At 46.0% G+C, this 22,947-nt stretch overlaps 1 protein-coding gene across 2 annotated transcripts in view; it reads left to right on the plus strand.

Moving 5' to 3' along the window:
- The first annotated feature begins 1,356 nt into the window (after nucleotides 1-1,356).
- LOC119860935 (small ubiquitin-related modifier 3) overlaps nucleotides 1,357-22,947 on the plus strand; it is a 30,236-nt gene continuing 8,645 nt past the window's right edge. Inside the window, exons 1-2 of one of the 2 annotated variants that reach the window (XM_038415137.1) lie at nucleotides 1,357-1,609; nucleotides 22,784-22,912. In XM_038415137.1, the coding sequence (XP_038271065.1) occupies nucleotides 1,589-1,609; nucleotides 22,784-22,912 (150 nt within the window). In that variant the 5' untranslated portion in view covers nucleotides 1,357-1,588. Of the gene's footprint in view, nucleotides 1,610-1,634; nucleotides 1,953-22,783; nucleotides 22,913-22,947 lie in introns of those variants that run through there. The other variant, XM_043491695.1, reaches the window with a different exon arrangement.

Below are 22,947 nucleotides of genomic sequence, written 5' to 3' on the forward strand. Positions count from 1 at the left end.
AGTATACATATATGCACTCATAAGTATGATTTTATGTACGCATTTGTGTGGTTTTGTATGAAGTCTTTTCATAGATTCCATGGCTAGAAGGAACCATTGTGATCATCTAGTCTGATCTCATGTCTAACATGCCTTGTATATGTATTAGCATGTTGTGCATATCCATTCCTAGGAAAATACACCCCCCAACATATGTATACATATGTGCAGTTTTTTTGTACATGAACATGTGTGCTTTTGTGTACGAGTCTGAATTGTTTTGGGGCATTTATGTGTACACATTTAATATGCCCGTATGTTACTGCTGTATATGCACGAGTATGTGGTTCCTTTGTTTTTGTGAGCCTATGCAGTTGTGTGTTCTGTGTATGTGCATATGTGCAAAGCTGTATATGCATACATGTATGCTCATTCACATTTCTATGTTTTTGTGCATGGTAGGAGAAAGTAGAATGTATGTATACTTTGTGCGCATTTTCTTACATGTGTGTTTTCAATATGGCTGTTTAGAGCATATGTTTGTTCATGTTTTTTCATGTACAAGCACATTTGTGCCTGATTTCCTGTGTGCATGTGATCATACATGTTGATGCAGATACCTGGATAAACATGTATGTGTTCATTTTTATATATATATATATATATATATATATATATATATATATAGTGTCCATTAACTATGCATATGGGTAGAGCTATACATTTCCATGAATGTAGGGGTGTGTGCTGGGGGGGAAGTCATGAGCGCACACACACACATAGGGATCCAAATATTTGTATACCTATATGCAGCTTCAGTTTTCCCATCTTTAAAATGCGGATAACAATACTGATCTCAACCTGCTGGTGAAAAGTGTTATTGCGGAGCTATACATTACCTGTACTCGTACCCCTGGGTGGCTCAGACAGGGGAGCTACCACTACCCAAACCACCACATACCCTACTTGCTGCCTCCCCATGGCAAAGGTGCTTCTGGCTAGCGGTTGTGATTGTGGCAGCACCAGGCCGTATGACAGGCAACAGAACAGCAGGGCCCCTTTCGCCCCTCCCCCACTCTCCCTGGGGAGCTGACCCCGGGGCTCTGTGCTGCCCCTCCCCATACGTTCTGTGGAGAGCTCTCCTGCTCCCTTTGCCCCTCCCCTAGGGCTTTTTGGGGAGCTCTCCCCATTCCCTTGCCCATCCCCCAGGCTCTGGGAGGAGCTGACCCATGGGGCTCTGTGCCGCCCCTCTCCCGAGGGTCTGTGGGGATCTCCCGCTTCCCCTTTTCCCACCTCGTCCTCAACACCACGTACTTCGCCCCTCCCCCCGCATTTTGGCGTCCTCCTCCGCCGTTTCCGGTTCCCCGATGACGCACTTCCTAGCGCTACCTGCCTCCGCCCCTAAAGCGCGCCCCCGGCGAGGCATTGCTCGCGAGCGCGCCTCGCGAGCGCGCACCGGCACGTAGGCCCGCCGGAGCCAATCGAAGGCCGGGGATTTGGGGGGCGAAGCGCGCTCTCGCGGGCAGTTGCGGCGGGAGAGACGCGGGAGCTGAGAGCGTGACTGTGCCCCTTCCGCGCTCCCGCCAGGCCGGACCCGTCCGACGCCGCTATGTCCGAGGAGAAGCCCAAGGTAACGGCTGGGGCCGCCGGGCCCACGCAGCTCTTCCGCGCCCGGCCCGGGGCGGGGCGGCCTCCCCGCCGCGCAGCCCGGGTTCTTCGGGGCCCGCCGGCCACGCCCCACAGCGGAGAGACCCGGGGTCCCGCGAGGGATGCTGGGAGCGCGGCCAGGCCGCGGCTCGGGCCTCCCTGGGGTCGGAGGCGACGTCGCCGGTCGGAGCTGCTGTCGGGGGGAGCGTCCGGTTCGCTCTTCTCTGCTCGCCCCGCCCCCACATTCGCTGAGCTCACGCTGCCCGTCTCGGCCGCGCGTTAACTCCTGGCGCGCGGGGTCGCTCCCCCAGGGAGGCAGTTGTGCAGGGAGTAGGGCCTGTTTTAATGGACCTGCGCCTTCGTGGCTAAGAAGGCGGGTCAAAGACCTACGGCTTGCGCTGGCAGCAGAGAGTGGTGAGGTCAGGACGGACCTCGGCTTCTGGAGGCCTTCCTTCCACGGTGCTAAAGACTGGCCCCAGAGCGGCGTTGTGCACGGCAGTCTTCATCTTGGGTCTGTAGGCCGTCTTTCTAGATCTCCTGGGCCCATGCCCCAGAGCGCCTTGAAGATAAGACCTGAGCCTTTGACCTTGATTTGAAAATCTGTATGCAGCGACTAGCGAGCAGAGGAAGGGTTTGATTTGCTTGCAGTAGCCCTGTGTTGCTGAGGAAGACGCATTGCAACGTTTCCTGCTAGTGGAGTTTGGTAAATGCTGAAGAAGGCGTGCCCAAGTACGTTGCATTGCTCTAGTCCAGCTGAGAAGCGACAAAGCTTGGCCAATTGACATGCTTTCGTTGACGTGCCCTGACGTTATGGGATTGCGATGTTAGTTTGAGAAATATAACCAGTTTTACAAACAGCTACCATACAGCTACAAAAAATAGAATATTAACAACTGGAAAAGTGAACTTGCCACTTCTTTATCTGGAAAACCACACGACAGCTATATTGCCGTTCAAGAGCTTGTCACTGAAGAAGAAAAGATTTTTACCAGAGGATGGAAAGCTGAACAGGTAGAGGTGGGATCAGGTGACGAGCCAGCCTCTTCCTGGTAGTCCCAGAAAATTCTCTGAGGACTAGAGTTGCAGCAGTGCCCAGGGAATGTACTTGATACAGGCTACACCTGTGCCTCTTTAGTGGAGGCATGGCCAGGGAGTACTTACTTAATTCTTTGATTCTGAAACGTATGGAAGCTTCTGAGTTTCTTGCTCAGGGTTAAAAACAAAACTGTGGTTCACCAGGACCTTGATAGTTCTTTGGGTATTAAGAAAAGCAGTTTAGTATGATTGAGCCTTCACTGCAGGTTTTCCATATATTGATAATTCTGGATGCCTTGTTTCAGACTCGCTGTTGCTATGACTGTCATCTCTGAAAATGTGAATAGAAGAGATCAAAGGGCATTACTTACCACAATCAGTTGTCCTAAATTGTGAAGTAAATGTAACACAGGTGAGCTGAACTAAACAGAATTTAAAGGTAGGTCTCTTTGAGATTAACAGAGGGAAGCTATTTTTTCAGAGATAATTCTTGAATGAGATGAGCCACAGATTCTGTGCAGAAATGGGGTTTATGTATTACCAGATTTAAGTTGAAATCCCATGTTCTTTGTACCCACAAAGAACCTTGAATAGAAACTGAAGAACTTCTTGTTGGCTGGAACTAGAACAATCATTCTTAAATAGTTGATATATGAGGCACTGTTAGATTGTTACTTTATGAGGTGGTGAGGAGGCCAAAAAGGAAGGATGTGGGAATTACTGAGAAGACTTGCATGAATAATCGTCAGAGCACATCAGTCAGGAGGTAGGGTTCAGAAGGAGAAAGTTCTTCAGTCTTCCTATGAAGACTATGAGTTCCTTGGCTGAAAAGATTTTGTTCTCTAGAGAAGACACTGCAGAGGGGCTTTTGGCTGTTGTCTGGTGGAGGAAAAGAGATGTGGCAGCTGAAATTTTCCTTAAATCCCTGAAAGAGGATTGGTTGGGCAAGATCTCGTTCAAGTCTGAGGAATTCATTGGTGTCTTTGGGGGGGTCCCCTGAAAAGTGTTATCTCACCAAAGGGAGCTTGAATGACAGAGGTGAGGCTGGTGGGCAAAGGAAAGTATCTTGAAAAGCCTGCAGTCATGGTGCTGTTTCCGTTGGTTGAGACACACACCCACAATTACTTAGTTCAGTCCATAGTCTAGGAGTACTCTTGGATTCCTCACTGATGCTGAGTCTCGGTTGCCAACATTTGCAAGCAGTGCTTTCTTCCATTTCTAGCTAGGAGACTCTGTCCAATCCTGGCCTTAGTTATTCATGGCTTTGGCACCTCTCAGCTGGACTACCAACATGATACCTGGGCGTGAAACCTTCAGAACTTAAGAAACTCTTACTAGTGCAGAAAGCTGCAGCACATCTTCTCAGCAACACAGGCTACCATGAGCACATCACATCTGTATTCTGTTCTCTACGCTGGCTTCCCATAGACTAGCGAATCAAGTTCAAGGTCTCAATCGTTATCTTCAAAGTGCTTCTTGGCCTGGGCCCAGGATATCTAAAAAATTGTCTGAAGCTCAGGTATGAAGACCGTGGTCGACAACCCCACTCCTCTGGCACAGTGGAACTCTCAACAATAAGAGTAAAGGTCTGTGCAGGAGACTGAACTTTCTGCAGGGGTTGTCTGAGACATTGGAATCAGCCCGGGACCCCCTCCCCCGCCCCCCCGGGACTAAGTACTACCACAAACCTCACCACTTTCTGTTCCAAGTACAAGGTGCATTTCTTTCACCTTGCCTTCTCTACTATAAACACTTTAAAAAAGCAGTGGGTGCAGGAGCAGACACTAACTCCTCACTTAACACATTCCTGAAAAATACGACTTTAAGCAAATCTAATTTCCCATAAGAATTAATGAAAATAGGGGAGGTTAGGTTCCAGGGAATGTTTTTTTTGCCAGACAAAAGGCATTATATACATAGACAGTACAAGTTTTTAAACAATTTTAAATAAGCAATTTAATACAGGTACTGTACTGTAGTTGGGAGGTGCCCCTGCCTTACCCCACACGCAGACAACAGCTCACTGCAGACAACAAGGCAGCTGAAGGTGCCGTTGTAGACTAGGGAGCACCTTGTGCAGCCACAGGGGCAGCTTCCCCTACTGTGTAAGCACAGGCACCGTCTTTGCGGGGGGGGGCTCAACCCCCAGCTCTGCCCTGGGCCCGCCCACTCCACCCCTTCCTCTAAGCCCCCACTATTGCCCCGCCTCTTCTCACCCCCCCCCGCTTCACTTCCTCCCCGGAGGAGCACGCTGTGTCCTCGCTCCTCCCTAGCCTCCTGAATGCTGCAAAACAGTTGATTGCCACAGGAAGGAGAGGGAGGGAGGAAGTTGCATGCTGCATCCTTGCTCCTCCCTTGAACGCAGCAAAACAACTGATTACCACGGGCAGGAGGCAGAGGGGGGATGATGCGTGCAACATCCTTGCTCCTCCTCCTCCAGCCTCTTTAATGCCTCAAGACAGCTGATTGCTCAAGTGGGGAGCATAGGGAAGGTGCTGATCCGCAGGGTCAATTGGCGGGTGGGAGGCGCTGGGGGACGTGTAGGGGAGCTGACGGGGGGCTGCTAGCCCACCATGTTACAAATTGTGCAATGCTCTCTCATAAAGTTGTTGCTGTTCTGCAAGCTGTGGACGAAGCAGGCGGCCAGACGACGTTATAAGGGAGCATTGCACAACTTTAAATGAGCATGTTATGTAATGGAGCAGAGACATAACATTGAAACAACATTAAGCGGGAGGACCTTAAGTGAGTTACTGTACTCCCCTGAACATACTTCTCCCTCGTGGAGAGGATGAGAGAACAAACAATATATGCAGGTGTTTAGTCACATCACGTAGCATGCTACTGGAAGGTATTTGGATACTACCATGATCTGTGCATTTTAAGAACTTGTATAGAAAAGAATGAGATTGTCCTTGGAGGTCTGTGTCCAAAGCTCTAAGCCACATATTGTGGCAAGTTAGAATGTTGCAGGGAATGGTTTTAGTGGAAAAACTAGCAATGATGTAGATAGTTGTACAGGAAGCAGAGTGCTAACTTGTAAATCTTTAGCTTTTTCTTGACTTTTGCGGGCAGCTTTAGATTTAGGATGATGCATGGACTGTGATAAAGACGTGAGCAAAGACTGGAGATTTAAAGTAATTTTGTAGGACAATGGGCAAATATTCAAAGCTGCTCCCCAGTGTGCTTTTAAAGTTTTGATCCACAAAATCCTTAATGAACCTTGTTCCTTCTATTGGGGTTAGAAACTTCGTGCTGGAAGCAGTCTTGTGACGAAGGAAGGGAGAAGGGGTAGGAAGTGGGGAAAGGCTTGGCTCTGCTGCTTCTCTACTGCCAGAGTCTTTCACTGCTGTGGGGAAGGACCCCAGCTGTGGGGAGGCAGCTGCAGGACAGGTAGTGCTTGAACGAACAGAGAGCCATGTTGGGTACGTGCAGGGTTCAGGCATATTGTTAACTGACCTAAGCAGTGCCTCTCCATCTACGGTGCTAGTTATTAACAGTGCTAGGGGAGCATGTCATCTATGTACTCTACACACCACCAAAAGGAGTGTGCAGTGTAGATGTACCTTTTAGATGACATCATCATGTGTCCGATAGTGCCGGCTGCAGCTGCTTCTCTGTTTGTTGCCAGCTGAGACTTTAGCTGGTTCTATGCAGCTTCCCCAGAGCCACATGGTTGTGGGGAGGGATAGAGCCTGGTGTTCCTAGGGGCAGGAGTTCTCGATCTAAGGAGTGCTGGGAAAGGGAGGGAACCTGTTGGCTTCACTTGGCACTCATCTTCCCCTCCTCTAGTGTGGTGTTTTACCTGCTGCAATTGCTTCTGCTAAGTGCTTATCAGAATCCTGCCCCTGAGAGCTTGCAATCAAAATAGATGACACAGACAAAGAAGTGGGGTAAATGGAGTCAACACAAGTTTCAATATTTTTTCATATTCTCCTGGTTTAGGTTTTGTACCCCTCTGTGAACTTATTTAAACCCTATGTTCATTAGCACCTTTTCTTGGATCCAATTTTTATTTGTAATTTAAGCCTGTCTCTTGATAGGAAAGGAAAATGATCCTTGCTTCCTGTGACTACGCCTTCCCCTATATTTCACGTGACCACCTATTCTTATTCCAGCTCTCTCCCTGTACCTTGCTTGTAATGGTCACTGACCTCTCCACATAAATGAACAGTTAAAACTAGTGGTTCTGATCTCTCATTCCACTGCGTGTGCGCTCCTGCTGCCACTGACACAGTGCAGTGCCAGAGAGCAGCTCTCTTCTCTGTCTTCGTGAAGACAGTTTGGCTGACCTCCTCTCTACCGTTAGCCTGCAGTACAGGGTCTTTTTTGGGAGGTGGCGAGCACTGTACTCTAGTGCCCTGAAATCATCTCCCATGTCTATCTAGGGATTTGGGGGTGGGGTGGGAGGAAGATTATGAAAGACTGCCATGAACAAGAAAATATTTGGAAATGCTTTGAAAATATACTGTTAAAGATAGCATTTAGTGAGTAACACTCCAAAGCACAGGTTTCAGAGTAGCAGCCGTGTTAGTCTGTATTCGCAAAAAGAAAAGGAGTACTTGTGGCACCTTAGAGATTAACAAATTTATTTGAGCATAAGCTTTCGTGAGCTACAGCACATAAAGAATTATAAAATGAGTTCTCTTACTGTTGGAGTTAAAATAATGCCTTATGATCTAAGCATTTAGGGTGGGAATTTCAAAAGCACTTAGCATTAATGTAATTTTGCTTCTGTTGAAGTTAATGAAATTTCCATTTAACTTTGTAGTTGAATCTAATTAGGACTTATTAGAATTATTTTATCATATTTTATATTATTTCTATGGCACAAACAGGTGCTAGTCACTTACAAAACGCTCTATTTTAATGGAAAGTTAATGAATATTGTATAACTTGCAGATCTTTGCAGTGTCTTATAAATAGGATCCAGCTAATTATAGTAACAAGGCACGACCACCATAGTTATGGTTGCGTCATGACTTCTGTTTAACGATCGACTTTTCAAAGTTCTCTAAAATCATCGTGGTTAGTCAGATTACGTGGAAATTTGGTGTGCTTAGAGGGATGTAAAGTAGGGTTAGTGACTCAAATTTGGGGATATTTGAGGTAGAGGTCCCGGAGATATATGCCCTGGGAAAAATAGCGATTTTACAAAAAGTTCTAGGTGGAGGGGGGGGCTTTTGGTGTGTCCACCCTCCCCCCCGTCCCGCCACTGAGCTAGAGCTTAAGCTATGTGACCATTTTCATCCTCACCACATCCAATGTGTCAAGTTTTACCCAAGATAGCACATAGCACCCATCAATCTTTGGGGCATCCAATTGTAAAATGGTATTTAAGAAAATGGACATGTTCACAGCATGCATGCACCAGTACAGAAAATGGCTAGAGGGCTTCCATTCCCACCATTTTAATGTTAACCTTAAAATCAATTTTCTGTTTAATGTTCTAAGTGCTCTAAAATCCATATTGTTAATCAGATTGCCTTAAAATTCAGTGTAAGTGATGGGACATAGGGTATAATGATCTAAATTTGGGTCCATATGACCAAGGGGTTCCCAAGATACAGACTCTGGGGGCGAAAACAACTTTTCTTAAAGTTGACACATCCTTGCAGTGCTTTTTTGCTCACAGATAGAGATCCAACCAAGTCTCAAATTGTTGCACCAGTATCTCAGGTTTCAGAATAGCAGCCGTGTTAGTCTGTATCTGCCAAACCGGACTGTCTCTATGTAAAAGAATAAATGGACACAAATCAGACGTCAAAAATTATAACATTAAAAAAACAGTCGGAGAACTCTTCAATCTCTATGGTCACTCGATTACAGACCTAAAAGTCGCAATTCTTCAACCAAAAAACCCTTCAAAAACAGACTCCAAGGAGAGACTGCTGAATTGGAATTAATTTGCAAACTGGATAGAATTAACTTAGGCTTGAATAAAGACTGGGAGTGGATGTGTCATTACACAAAGTAAAACTATTTCCCCATGTTTATTCCCCCCCTACTGTTCCTCACATGTTCTTGTCAACTGCTGGCCCACCTTGATTATCACTACAAAAGGTTCCTCTCCCCCCCCCCGCCCCGCTCTCCTGCTGGTAATAGCTCACCTTACCTGATCACTCTCGTTACAGTGTGTATGGTAACACCCATTGCTTCATGTTCTCTGTGTATATAAAATCTCCCCACTGTATTTTCCACTGCAGGCATCTGATGAAGTGAGCTGTAGCTCACGAAAGCTTATGATCAAATAAATTTGTTAGTCTCTAAGGTGCCACAACTACTCCTTTTCTTTTTACCAGTATCTCAGACACTCGGGTTACTCCAACAGAGTGTGTGGCTCTCACCAGCCCTTTGGCAGAAATCACATTTAAACATTATTTGCAAGAGAGTTTGCTTTTCCAGTTAGGCACACTAAGGCTCCCAAGCCTATTCGTACATCTAATAGATTACGCTGAGCATGTGGAGACAGAGGAGTTAATAGGCTTGTTAGCCTTCCAAGTTTCCTACAAGCTGGATAGCTCAAGATGACAATGGTCGTCCTTTGAACCTGACCCACCTCAAGATTACATGGGTGTGTACCTTGCCTCTGTATTTCCTAGTTTTCTGAAGTTTTAGTTGTGCTGAGTTCAATGTTCTGGAGAGACAAAAAATGTCACCAGGCAGCCTTAAGTCTGTGTTAACTAAGCGTTTTGTCATTTAGGGCATGGCTACACTTGCAGATGTAGAGCGCTTTGAGTTAAACCAGCCTTTGTAGAGTGCAGTAGGGAAAGCGCTGCAGTCTGTCCACACTGACAGCTTCAAGTGCATTGGTGTGGCCACATTTGTGGCACTTGCAGCGGCATTGGGAGTGGTGCATTGTGGGCAGCTATCCCAGCATGCAAGTGGCTGCAACGTGCTTTTCAAATGGGGGGGGTGAGTGAAGTTGTGACAGGGAGTGTGTTGTGTGTATGTGGGGGGAGAGAGAGTGGGTTTTGGGGGAGCTGAGAGCATGTGAGCATGCTGTCTTGTAAGTTCAGACAGCAGCAGACCCCCCAACCTTCCCCCACCTCTCTCTCTCAGCATTCCACACTAACGGCTTGCTTTGTCCTGGAGCAGATGAGCAGACGGCTGTCAGAAACAGAGCTTTCCAAAGGGCATTTCTGCATTCCTACAGCCGATTCCAAACAAAGACAAGAGTGGCCAGTTGACTTAAGGGGATAATTTTCGGAGGTTGATTAGAGCGCAGTAAAGCAACGCCGCGTTCACACTGGCGCCACGGCGCTCCAGCGAGGGTGCAGCAAATGCTATTCCACTCGCCGAGGTGGAGTACCAGCAGCGCTTGTAGCCGTGGAGTCAGAGTGCTCTATGTGCCTTGCCAGTATGGACGGGTAGTGAGCTAGTGCGCCCGGGGTTCCTTTATTGCACTGTAACTCACAAGTGTAGCCAAGCCCTTAGTGTGCTTTAAAGTTCGTCTCTTGTAAGCGCTCTAAAATCTTGTTACTTTGATTGTTTTGAAATTTGGCGTGCTGCATGGGATACCATTAGTGATTCAAATGTGGAGTCATTTGACTGGCGAGTTCCCAAGTTAAGACCCTCTCTTTCAAAACTGATTGCCCTCTGTTGCCTTGTACTGATAAATTGAGAGGTATTAATGACTTGATGAATCACAGATTTCATTGAGATTGATGGCTATGAACTTACTTTTCAATTAACATAATTAAGGATAAGTTAATCACAAACCCTTCCCCCACCCTCCCTGGCTAAGCAAAAGGAGATTTTGAGTGGTTGGAGGTTGCTGCAATATGTGAGTCGTGGGTGGCAATTTTATTTTTTGGGGTGGGAGGAACAATATAATCAAAGTCTTTGGATGGAAAATTAGATATGTGAATGCGTGCTGGGAAAAGAGAGGTATTAGGAGTGGGGCAATGGGGGGAGGGAGTTTGGGGCTGCAGTGAGGGGAGGGGTTTTATGGGGAGAGGGATATATGTGAATTGCTGGTTGGCAAGCCATGGATTGATTGATTGAAAAAATCTGAGGTGTAGCCATGTTACTCTGTATCCACAAAAACAATGAGGAGTCCGGTGGCACCTTAAAGACTAACAGATTTATCTGGGCATAAGCTTTTGTGGGTAAAAAAAACATACTTCTTCAGATACAGAAGTTTTTTACCCATGAAAGCTTATGCCCAGATAAATCTGTTAGTCTTTAAGGTGCCACCGGACTCTTCATTGTTTTTGAAAAAATCTTTGTACTGTTAGCCCCTGGAGGAAGGGTGAGGCCAAGTGGCTACTTCCTGATCTCAGGACAGATTAATTATTTTTTTCCCAAAGAAACATAGCTCAGAAATTTGGAACTGACAGCATGGCTACTTTGATTGCTGAGGAAAAATAAATGTGTGCTGCCAGAGATGCTAATGTGTGGTTTCTGGGCAATTCCTGGATCACAATGTTGGAGAAGTTTTCAGGAGAGTAGTAAGTATACCATGACATGGAAATTACTAATTGCAAATTGATTTGGGTGGAGAGAGAAAAAAGAGGTTGGCATCGTTTTTTGCCCACTGTGCAGTGTCTCACTGGTGACTTAAGAGGTTGTGATGTGTCAGACATGGTGATTCAGTGAGGCAGAAATTATTTGGGTCTTATTCCTGGTGTACTGCTAACACAATGTATGAATGCAGATTTGGATTGCATCAGTGACTTGTGCCCAAGAGCCGTGATAGTTTCCTTTAATTTGGCTGAACCTCTGAATAATCACTACAGTGACAATATGAAAGCTATTAATAAGTGTTGGAAGAACATTAATTGGGAAATTGGAGGGTTCATGGCTAATAAAAAAATTTGTATTGTGTTACAGAAATATTTACAAGATCTGACACCTCACCGTTTCTCATAGTTGGGGTACATCTCTCGCACAAGGGTCAGAAGAATTTTCAAATGTACAGAGGATTTTAAGATGTATGATCAGTACTTTCTTATGCATGTTTCAGCACATTTGAAAATGACTGTTTAGGTGGTGGCATTTTTTTTTTTTTTTTTTTTTTAGATGTTTGCTTAGAATCCATAGAATATCAGGGATGGAAGGGACCTCAGGAGATCATCTAGTCCAACCCCCTACTCAAAGCAGGACCAATCCCCAATTAAATCATCCAACTGATTTTTGCCCCATATCCCTAAATGGCCCCCTCAGGGATTGAACTCACAACCCTGGGTTTAGCAGGCCGATGCTCAAACCACTGAGCTATCCCTCCCCCACCCCTGGTATATGCTTGTATATAATTGGTTTGTAATAAATGACAGTGACGTTCCCCTTGGGTATTATCTGGACCAGTGATCTGCTAGGCCTCTACAATCCTTGACTCTGGGAGCCAGCCTTACCCTGCTCTGCTGTGAGAAACCCAACTCCTGGCCTGTTCACACACAGCCTCTGGCATGTAAGCTGCTCCCAGCTACTTGCAAGCGAATGACTAGCCAATATCTCCGGTCCCAGACACAATCCTGGGAACCTCTGTCTTGCAGTGTCCAGTTATGCCTGCTGGACACTGCAAGTTTACGTAAGTTTGTCAATTTAACAAAGAAAAGGATATGTACCAAGCTTGTTCTCCCCAGGGGAGTCTCTGACACACTGCAAACCAAATTCCTCTCTTCAAGTAGAATAAACAAACAGATTTATTAACTATAAAGGTATATTTAAGTGATTATAAGTCAAAGCATAACAAGTTAGATTTGGTCAAATGAAATAAAAGCAAAATGCATTCTAAGCTGTTCTTAACACTTTCAGTGTCCTTAAAAATTTAGATGCTTCTCACCACAAGCTGGCTTTTCAGTCAGGCTCTCTCCCCTTTGATCAGTGTTTCAGTCGCTTGGTGGTGTCTGTAGGTGAAAGAGAGAGAGCATGGCAAAATGTCTCTACCTTGTATCATGTCCTTTCTTTCCTCTTGGCTTTGCCCCCTGCCCCCTTTCAGAGTCAGGTGAGCATTACCTCATCGCAGTCCCAAACTGCCCAAAGGAAGGGGATAACTCCCTCAAGGGTCTAACAGATTCTTTTGTTGCTGCCTAAGACAGTGTCAGTTTTTCCTGTGAGGCTGGGCTGGGTTTGTCCTATCCATGCCCTGGGTGAGGTGTGAACTGTCTCTCTGTTCTTGGAGAGTTTTTGCATGGGCTTGCTTTAAGCCATGAGGATACATTTTTAGCCTCATAACTATATACATAAAATTATAACCTTACTGTAACAATTACTATAACATCACTATAACAACCATGCTCAGTGCATTATGAGCCTTCCGAAGACATCCAACATGACAAAGTTTGCATTGGATACCACATAATTATTTTATAAAGATGAACATGGGGGTGTAAGGTGTTCCCCCGAGGTACATAGTTCATGATAATTGTTCAGCAATTAAAGTGCTTGCGGTCTATTATGCATCTGTGTAGGTGAGCATGTTCAATTCAGAGTTTGAGGACAGTGGGATAACTCAGTGAATGACAGTTATTTCACTGAAATTCATGTCATAAAGGAATGTAACGCTTAACTTTCACATTTGAAGTAGTTATGAGCCTTAGCACAGGCTGGGTGGGCCACATTATAAATTTTGATTTACTGAGGAGTTCCTCCATTGCCCCCCACCTTCCTCCTCCTGTCTTCCTCCCAGAAAAGTTGCGTCAGGACCAAGGAGCAGCAACCCAAGCTCATAACTCATAGAATCATAGAAGATTAGGGTTGGAAGAGATCTCAGAAGGTCATCTAGTCCAACCGTCTGGAGCAAAGAACTCCAGAACTCAGAGATGGGGCGTTGCATGGCTGGGGATTCTGTGCAGGGTAGACAGCATTAGTTTGTTTATCTAGGCATGCAGCACTGGTGCATTGTATTATTTAGGCTTGGTAGGATTCGATTTAAATTGTTTGTTAGTTCTCAGTAAATGTTGATTTTTGCCTGATGCACTGAAATTGACAACAAAAATCTGTTGGCCTCTCTGCACTGTTTGCTTGTAGGGATCTGTGTCGTGGTTCCTGTGACTGCACAGGGAGCCCTCTGCAGCCCTGTTGCCACAGTCTTGCTCACTTACTCACTCGCTGTCTGGGGATGCGGTGGCCTTCCCCTAGCAGGAGTCATTCAGTAGCATGGTGGCTTCCCCTGTGGCTGGGAACTCATTGTCCTTGCAATCCAGGCTGGGGGGGTCACTGCTCTGCCCTGCCGGGACCATAATCCTCTCTATACCTTGCTCCTGCAGGGATTCAGTACCTCGCAGCTGTTCAGGGAGGCCCTTGCAGCACCACCGTAAAACTGAAAATGTATTAAATTGTGCCAAGCTTAGTGCTGTTGTAGGGGGAAAGGGTCTTTGCATAATATTTATGTGGGATCTACTCCTCTCTCTTCACTGGGACATACAGGCTCCCATAAAGCATTGTCTTATTGCTAAGCATGGTGTCTGTCCTTGAGGGATAACCATTGCCTTCCCAAAGGCAATTGATGGGCAGTTAAAAGCTGAGGACCTGGAATTCAAGATATTCCTCACCCATTCCAGGGGACCCCCATCTGACAGCTGCTCCTACTTGAAATAGTCAAACAAATGTCTCTCTAAAGTAAACTTTAGAAAAGGGTGTACAAAATTTCTCTTACACTTTTAGAGACTTGCAGACAGCTAGACATAACATAACAGCCCAAAACAAATCCTGGATATCCACTAATGGGACATTTACCTGTTTCATATAATTCACCGGAATTCAGATTGCATGGGGAGTAGAGGAAAAGAGGGATTAGAATCCGAGAGAGAGAGCAATAATTTTTATTCTGTTGTGATTGAGTCTTTATTTTGACTTGTTTGATAAGTAAGGAAATTTATTTCAGTGGTATACAGGGTTATGCTCAGAATAAGGAGTGTCTGCACAGCCATGGGCATGAGGGAGACAATGGGAAATTCTGGCTCTATGTGTGTGTGTTTGTGCAGAGCTACTGATAAAATTATTGCTGTGATGCAGCTCAGAATAGTCTGTTGGTCGGTCAGTTGTTATCCAAGGTAGTGCATGGCATCCACTAAGTCTTTGGGGGACCCAAGCTGTGAACAGTATTTAACAACACATTCGCTTCTTTGCTTGTATAGATGTGCAACCTGGAAGGAGCACAATGTGCATATGCCAATAAAGAACAAAACCAAGAGGGTTTCTGTGCAGCCACTTATGCTTGTCTGGGTAGGTTGAGGGAATGCGCTAATGCCATTGCCTCTGAACATCCCACCAATGACATTTTTAGTCTGAACCTTTGTACACCTGTGCAATGAAGATTTAATAACTCATGTTGCTTGGTAGAAGCTGTCTGTGTTATAGCAGATTTATATATTATGGGGAGGTTTACTGTGAGCACAGCAGGATAGTCAGTAGCTGGTCTAAACAAATTTTTCTGTTTTATCCGGTGGGGGGAAAAGCCAGGGACAGAGGACTGAGTGGGTTCAGGGCAACTTGAGGGGGAGGGGTGGCGCGGTGGCATGTCCTTTAACAGTGTTAGTTGGAATCCTGGGCATGAGAGTGAATGGGTTGTAAAAAGAGGTGAAGAGCATGTACATTTCTTACTCCTGGGGGGATTCTGTGCCAAAACAGAATTCTGCACCAAAAAATTCTGCATAATTCTGCATATTTTATTTGTCAAAATAATGCAGTATAATCACACCAGTTTCAATTGTTTTAGTAATTTATTTAAATTACAATACAGAAAAAAGTCACAGTAACTATTCAGCATTTCCCAAACGCATGGAAGGTAAGTTGCAAACACTTGGTAACTAATACCAGGCATTCCAATTATAATCCTGGATTTTAATTTAAATTAGATTTCAGAACACCAAACAGGAAAAAATTAAAAAAAAAAAAAAGTAGAATGTAATTTTAAATTATTGAGACTTTCACACATGAAAGTCATACCATTTTGCTAATTATTGTCCTGGACCTGGCTGGGTACTTTGGGAAGTACTTGGTTCTGATTGTCCTGACATTTTGGGCACATCTACACTGGCAAAGTTACAGCGCTGGCAGTTACAGCGCCGCTCAGAGAGCGCAGAAGAAAAACTGCTGTTGTGTGTTCACACTGACAGCTGCCTGCGCAATAGCGTGTTCACACTTGCAGCGCTATTTGGAACGGTGCACTCTGGGCAGCTATCCCACAGAGAACCCTCTTTCTCTTTTGCCACTAAGACTTGTGGGAACGTGGAGTGGGTCGCAGGGCATCCTTGGTCCAGTCCCAATGCCCCTTGATGCATTGCTTCGCATCCCAGCAATCCCTGTGCTTCCGTCCGTGTTTGGCGCTATCTTTCAGTGGTTTCTGTACGGCAGGCCCTGCCTCTTTCACGCTGCAGGAATGGATCCCTAAATGCTGACCAGTAAGCTGCTCGCTCTGACCAACACATCACAAGTGACAGTGGATATCCTTGCAACAAAGCCCGTTGCCAACTCTGTCCACATATCTATTCAGGGGATACCATCATAAGGCCTAATCACATCAGCCACACTATCAGAGGCTCGTTCACCTGTGCATCTACCAATGTGATATATGCCATCATGTGCCAGCAATGCCCCTCTGCCATGTACATTGGCCAAACTGGACAGTCTCTACATAAAAGAATGAATGGACACAAATCAGACGTCAAGAATTATAACATTCAAAAACCAGTTGGAGAACACTTCAATCTCTCTGGTCACTCGATCACAGACCTAAGAGTGGCTATACTTCAACAAAAAAGCTTCAAAAACAGACTCCAATGAGAGACTGCTGAATTGGAATTAATTTGCAAACTGGATACAATTAACTTAGGCTTGAATAGAGACTGGGAATGGATGAGTCATTACACAAAGTAAAACTATTTCCCCATGGTATTTCTCCCTCCCACCCCACCCCCCACTGTTCCTCTGATATTCTTGTTAACTGCTGGAATTAGCCTACCTGCTTGTCACCATGAAAGGTTTTCCTCCTTTCCCCCCCCTGCTGTGGGTGATGGCTTATCTTAAGTGATCACTCTCCTTACAGTGTGTATGATAAACCCATTGTTTCATGTTCTCTGTGTGTGTGTATATAAATCTCTCCTCTGTTTTTTCCACCAAATGCATCCGATGAAGTGAGCTGTAGCTCACGAAAGCTTATGCTCTAATAAATTTGTTAGTCTCTAAGGTGCCACAAGTACTCCTTTTCTTTTTGCGAATACAGACTAACACGGCTGCTACTCTGAAACCAGTGACAGTGGAGTTATTCCTTAAACTACAAAGGCAAGAGGAGTACGAAGTTGTCTCGCCATATGTAGTAGCTACAACAAGAGATTGCTTGTGGCATTCATGGAGGTGCTGACCACAGTGACCACAGCTGACACAGGCAAGCCAACACAGCTTTTGGACTTGGGGAAACAAGCACTGAGTGGTGGGATCACATCGTGATGCATGTCTGGGATGATGAGCAGTGGCTGCAGAACTTTCGCATGAGAAAAGCCACATTCATGGGACTTTGTGAGGAACTCGCCCCAGCTCTGTGGCACAAGGACACAAGAATGAGAGCTGCCCTGTCATTGGAGAAGCGTATGGCGATTGTACTGTGGAAGCTGGCTACTCCAGACTGCTATCGATCTGTCGCTAACCAGGTCGGAGTGGGAAAGTCGACCGTTGCAGTCGTATTGATGGAAGTTTGCTGGGCCATTAATTGCATCCTGCTCCAAAAGACCATGACTCTGGGCAACGTGCGTGACATTGTGGATGGCTTTGTACAAATGGGCTTCCCTAACTGTGGAGGGGTGATAGATGGCGCTCATATTCCAATTCTGGCACCAGACCACATAGCCACCGAGTTAATCGCATTAATCGCAAGGGGTATTTCTCAATGGTTCTCCAGGCGCTTGTGGATCACCATGGGTGTTTCACGGACATTCGTGCAGGCTGGTCCAGAAATGTGCATGATGCATGCATCTTTCGGAACACTGGCCTGTGCAGGAAGCTGCAAGCAGGGACTTTCTTCCCGGACCAGAAGATCACTGTAGGGCAGTGGTTCCCAAACTTTAACAACCTGTGAACCCCTTTCACTAAAATGTCAAGTCTCGCGAACCCCCTCCTAAAAATGAATATTTCCAGGGATTTTCTCCTTTATCTGAGAATAAATTATAAAAGCAGTGATCTTGGAAATATAAAATTTGTTTTTATGACATGCTTATTATACACTATTTATTATTAATTATCACTACAGTATTTGTATTACATAATGAAAATAGCAACACTCTTCCAAGATCTCACTTTTGTAGCTTATATCACTTTGAAAAGCCTGTTATAAGACAAGGCTGCTATGTTTCATCAAGGAGTATCAGATGTGAAACAGTATGAAGGTATTTAAGAAGCCAACTCAGAGTTCCTCCTACACAAACATTCAGGTCTTGAGCAGTCCAGTACAACAAAGCTTAAACTTGTTCTTCATCATAATTTTAAAAACAATACTAGCTGCCTATTTAATTTTTAAAATATCCACCTCCCTTTCTTATAAGGAGTCTTGAAGTTTAAATCTCAGTGTGATAAATATGCTTGCTTTGATCTGCTTATCTCTTGGAAGTCCAGGGGCTCCGGGTGCTGGCCCCGTGCTGCCTGAGGTCACTAGGGACAGCTCTGTCCGCCATTAGGGAATTTTCCCCCAGAACCCTCTAACATTTCACGCACCCCCAGAGGTTCTCGAACCCAGTTTGGGAACCACTGCCGTAGGGGAAGTTGAAATGCCCATTGTGATCCTGGGACACCCGGCCTACCCCTTAATGCCATGGCTTATGAAGCCATACACGGAGCAACTTGACAGTAGCAAGGAGCAGTTTAACAGGCTGAGCAAATGCAGAATGACTGGAGCGTGCATCTGGCTGTTTAAAAGCCTGCTGGCAATGCCTGTATGGGAAGCTGGACATGGCTGATGATGATGATGATATTCCTATGCTTATAGCTGCGTGCTGTATTTTCCATAATATTTGTGAAGGGAGGGGTGAAAGCTTCACTCAGGGCTGGACCGCAGAGGCTTAGCGCCTGGAGGCTGAGTTTGAACAGCCAGAGACCAGGGCTATTAGAGGGGTGCAGCGTGAGGCCATAAGGATGAGGGATGCCTTGAGGCAGCAATTTGAAGCTGAAAGCCACTAATATTTGCCGCTATGCTTGGGATTGCAGTGCTTGTAATGCTAGGAGGTGACTGGTGCACATGATGCAATAAGGGGGTTTAACATAATTGCATGTTGCTTTGCAGTGCTCTTTTTGCTTTCACTTAATAGAATAAAGATTGCATTCAAACCAACACAATTCTTTTATTAAAAGACAACAACCAGAGGAGAGAGTCAAATGACAAAAATACATCAGCAGGAAGGGGGAAGGGAAGGTCTCCAGAGGAGGTGGGGTCCCGGGATGGCTACAGATTTGTGTATGTCCAGGGATCATACCCAACCTTCTCCTTTGGAGTACGGTGCAGTGGATGCTGTACTTCAGCAGGGCCAAACTGCAGAGGGATGGGTGTTGAGTGCAGTGGGTACTGGGAGTCCCCACTGCTGGACTGTGAGGAGGGAGCAGTGGAATGCTGCGGGTAGAGAGTGGAGCCAGGAGGTTGACAACAGTGTGTTGGCGGTGTGTGTGGGGGTGCATGGGAAAGAGTTTTGTAACAGAGGCTGCAGGGGAGGGTGGGCGCGGAGCTGCTCGGTTTGAAGAGCTAGCATCACCTGGAGTGTGTCTGCTTGGCGCTCCATACAGTTTAAAAGCTGCTCCATGGCTTCTTTCTGCTGTGCTGCGTTCTCCTTTTGGTCCCTCTTCTCGCTGTCCCGCCACTACTTCAGTTCCTGTTTTTCAGTGGCAGAGTGCATCATAACCTCATGGAGAAAGTCCTCCTTAGTTCTTCATGGCCACTTTCTAATTCTGCACAGCCATTCTGCCACCAGTAAGGGAAGCTGGCCTCTCAAGGTCATCTCTGTAAAGTTTAAATGCAACATTTTACAGAAGCAGCATTTTTTGCAACACGGATAACACTGATTCAGGGCTTTAAAACACAGCCAGTACTCTCACACCTGTCACTAACTGGCTGACTCCAGGCAAGCACACATGAGCCACAAGACCCCCAAAATGGCGAGTAGCCACAGGGTCACGGTGAATCACTGTTCCCGAACCTTGCTGTACACTGGGCACATGGCTCTTGAGGGGGGCTTGATGATCATTCCTGTCCCCACACTTTCCACAGGATGTGATCATTATGGAAGATATCTCGTTGCTGAGGGTGAGCAGGGAATCTAGGGAGGGTCTTCTCCAAGGCTGCAGCTTCTGCCCTGGCCCCTATGCAGCTTGCTTGTGTGCAGCAATGGTCCCGTCCCGCCCCTGTCGTGTGTCTCCCCCTCCCCCCCCGCCATGATGGCACAGTGGCACGGGAAAGTTACCATTAAAGGGGCAAGAAACAAAGCAGCTCTGCCGAGGAACCTGCAGCAGTGGATTGCCCAGTATCTCCATGAGAGTTTTTTATTGGAGATCGCTGAGGGAGATTCCCATGAAGTGAGGGAGTCTTATCAAGAGCCTGTTCTGCTGCTCAGAATAGGCATGCAAGTGGGAGTGCATGTGGGAGACAAGCCTGCTTTCTGCAACCCTCCTGCCCCCAATAAATTGCTTCAGCAATTCTCAAAATCAGATTCACTTACCAGGGGCCTCCTCTCCTGTTTCCGCTTTGCCAAGATCAACTGCTGTGACTGGCTAGGCTCCTCCGGGGTAGAAAAGAAAACCTGACTGCATGCATCTCTGGCCTCCAAGCCATCCTCTGCCTCTGCGTCCCCCTTCCCCTCTTCATCCAAGATTTTCTTGTCCTGGCTCAATCCACTCTCGCATGACACATGAGCCAGTGAAGTATCCACAGGGGCCTTTGCAGTGGAGATGGGGTCATCACTGAATATCGCGTCCAGCTTCCTTTGTAGAACCAGCACCTTGTGGGCGCAGCATTGGAGTGGCGGTTTGCCTCCCACGCCTTATGGTAGGCGTTCCGCAGCTCCTTCAGTTTTACCCTATACTGCAATGTGTCTCAGTCATAGTCCCTTTCTATCATGCATCATGAAATCTGTCTGTAGGTATCATAATTCCTACGGCTGGAGCGCAGTTGTGACTGCACCACTTCTTCTCCCCAAATGTCAATGAGGCCCAGGAGCTCGGCATTGCTCCAAGTGGGGGATCGCCTGGTGCATGGAGCAGGAATGGCCAACTGGAAAGTTGGAAACTGGAAACTGAGACCACTGCATGCATCACCGAGCAAATGCGAAGGGGACTTTCAAATCTGCAATGTACGGGGTGGGGATGACGGTTGGTCATCTGAGGGCAGGTCAGTAGAGTTCAAATCAATGACCAGAGAGGCAAGAACAGGTATTGGTGGGACACCTCCCGGAGGTCAATCACAGCGCTGTAGTCGCCACGGTGTCTACACTGGCACTGCAGTGCTGTAGCCCCGGTGCAGAAAGCTCTACATCTCTCATCAGGTTGGTTTTTTTAGAGCGTTACAACTGCGCAGTTTCTGCGCATTAAGTGGCTTGGCAGTGTGTACACCTCGGGGAATTACAGCACAGAAAGCTACTTTACTGTGCAGAAACTTGCCAGTGTAGATGGGGCCTTTTAGTGACTGCTTGCTAAATGTTTTATTTGCCTTCAAAGTCTTCTACTTACCCATTTTAAATAAATAAATAAATAAATCCTAAACTGTAATCTAACCCCACTGTGCCAGTTTGGCACAGGAAAAAAGTGAGAAAGCACATAGATCTTCCTAGTTGAGGATCCCCTTACTGTCATTTTATAATAAGACTCCTTTACATCACTCTGGCCTTAAAACTTTCACAAATTTTATGCTCCTGGGAGAATTGACTGAGAATGGGAACAGTTGATTAACAATAGGAACAGTTTCTGCCTCAGAGAATGAGATCAATTAGCCATCAACAGCAACTTTAACAACTTTGCTACACAGTCAGGCTGCTACATCTGTGCCTCAGCGAATGAGATCAATTAACTCAGGGCAAGTCTTCACTGGCAATGTTAAAGCGTTGCTGCAGCACAGCTTTAATGTGGCTTCTGTAGTCGCGGCATAGTGCTGGGAGGGAGCTTTCCCAACACAAAAAACCCACTTTCACGAGGGGAATGGCTCCCAGCGCTGGTGCACTGTCTACACTGGCACTTTACAGCGCTGAAACTTGCAGTGCTTCACACGCCTGAGCGAGAAAGTTGCAGCACTGTAAAGTGGCAGTGTAGACAAGCCTCAGGCAGGCTGCTTCATTTGTGTCTCTAGTGTTCTTCCTGCATAATAAAAAGCCCTACCCTTGCATGCAGGGGAGCTGCAGTTGCAAGAGAGAGGGACAGAGTCTCTCTCTCTCTCTCTCTCTCGCTTGTTGGCACGCACGTACGCCCAGCCCTGCTCCCCGCCCCCCCGGCCACTCCCAATGGTGATCACCCAGGCACGCACGCCTCCCTCCCCGTCTTTGAGGCTGCTTCAAGCACACTGGAAGAGGGGTATTCCCAGCAGATTATTTTTTTTTCTTTTTTTTTTTTTTCTGCGCAGGGGGCACAGAAAAATGCAGGCCATATGAATTCTGTACTTTCGCAGAGGTGCAGAATCCCCCCACAGGAGTAATTTCAGCAACTGTGGGGTTGGCAGAGTAAAGGTATGTGTGTTAATGGGGCATATTGGGGCATTACTGAAAGAGAGCAAAGTTAAGGTTGTCCATGAACACTTAACTATGCATTTCCTGGTTTTCAGACGTTTGAGTTTTGCTCAACTCAATGTTCTGCATGACATATCATCAAGCAACCTTAACTCTGTATTAATTTAGTGTTTTGCCATTGAGTATAAATAATCTACTAACTTCCCCTCAGGATGGTCTGAGTTTGCAGATGTAAATGTTGGAATTTGTTCAGTTTTTAGTAATTTGTTCTAAAGTTTCTTGCTTTTATCTCTTTGCCTGCAAGTCTCAGAGGCAAACACAAAACTTGGGGTTTTTTTTCTTTGTGTGCTGTGGAGAACATCAAACCTTTATACATAGGAAGGAATGCTTGTTTTGCAACAGTTTGCTGAAGTACTGTCAGTCTCTTCCAGATTCTTAGGGTAACTTTTATTCATAAATAGTGATGTCCATCTTTACATTTTGTTTTGCAGGAAGGAGTAAAAACAGAGAATGACCATATCAATCTAAAAGTAGCTGGCCAGGATGGATCCGTGGTGCAGTTCAAAATAAAAAGGCATACACCCCTAAGCAAACTAATGAAGGCTTATTGTGAGAGACAGGTACATGTTTAACACAGCTTTTATATGTTGTGGTC

Source organism: Dermochelys coriacea, chromosome 9, assembly GCF_009764565.3.
Source record: "Dermochelys coriacea isolate rDerCor1 chromosome 9, rDerCor1.pri.v4, whole genome shotgun sequence".
NCBI classification, from domain to species: Eukaryota; Metazoa; Chordata; order Testudines; family Dermochelyidae; genus Dermochelys; species Dermochelys coriacea.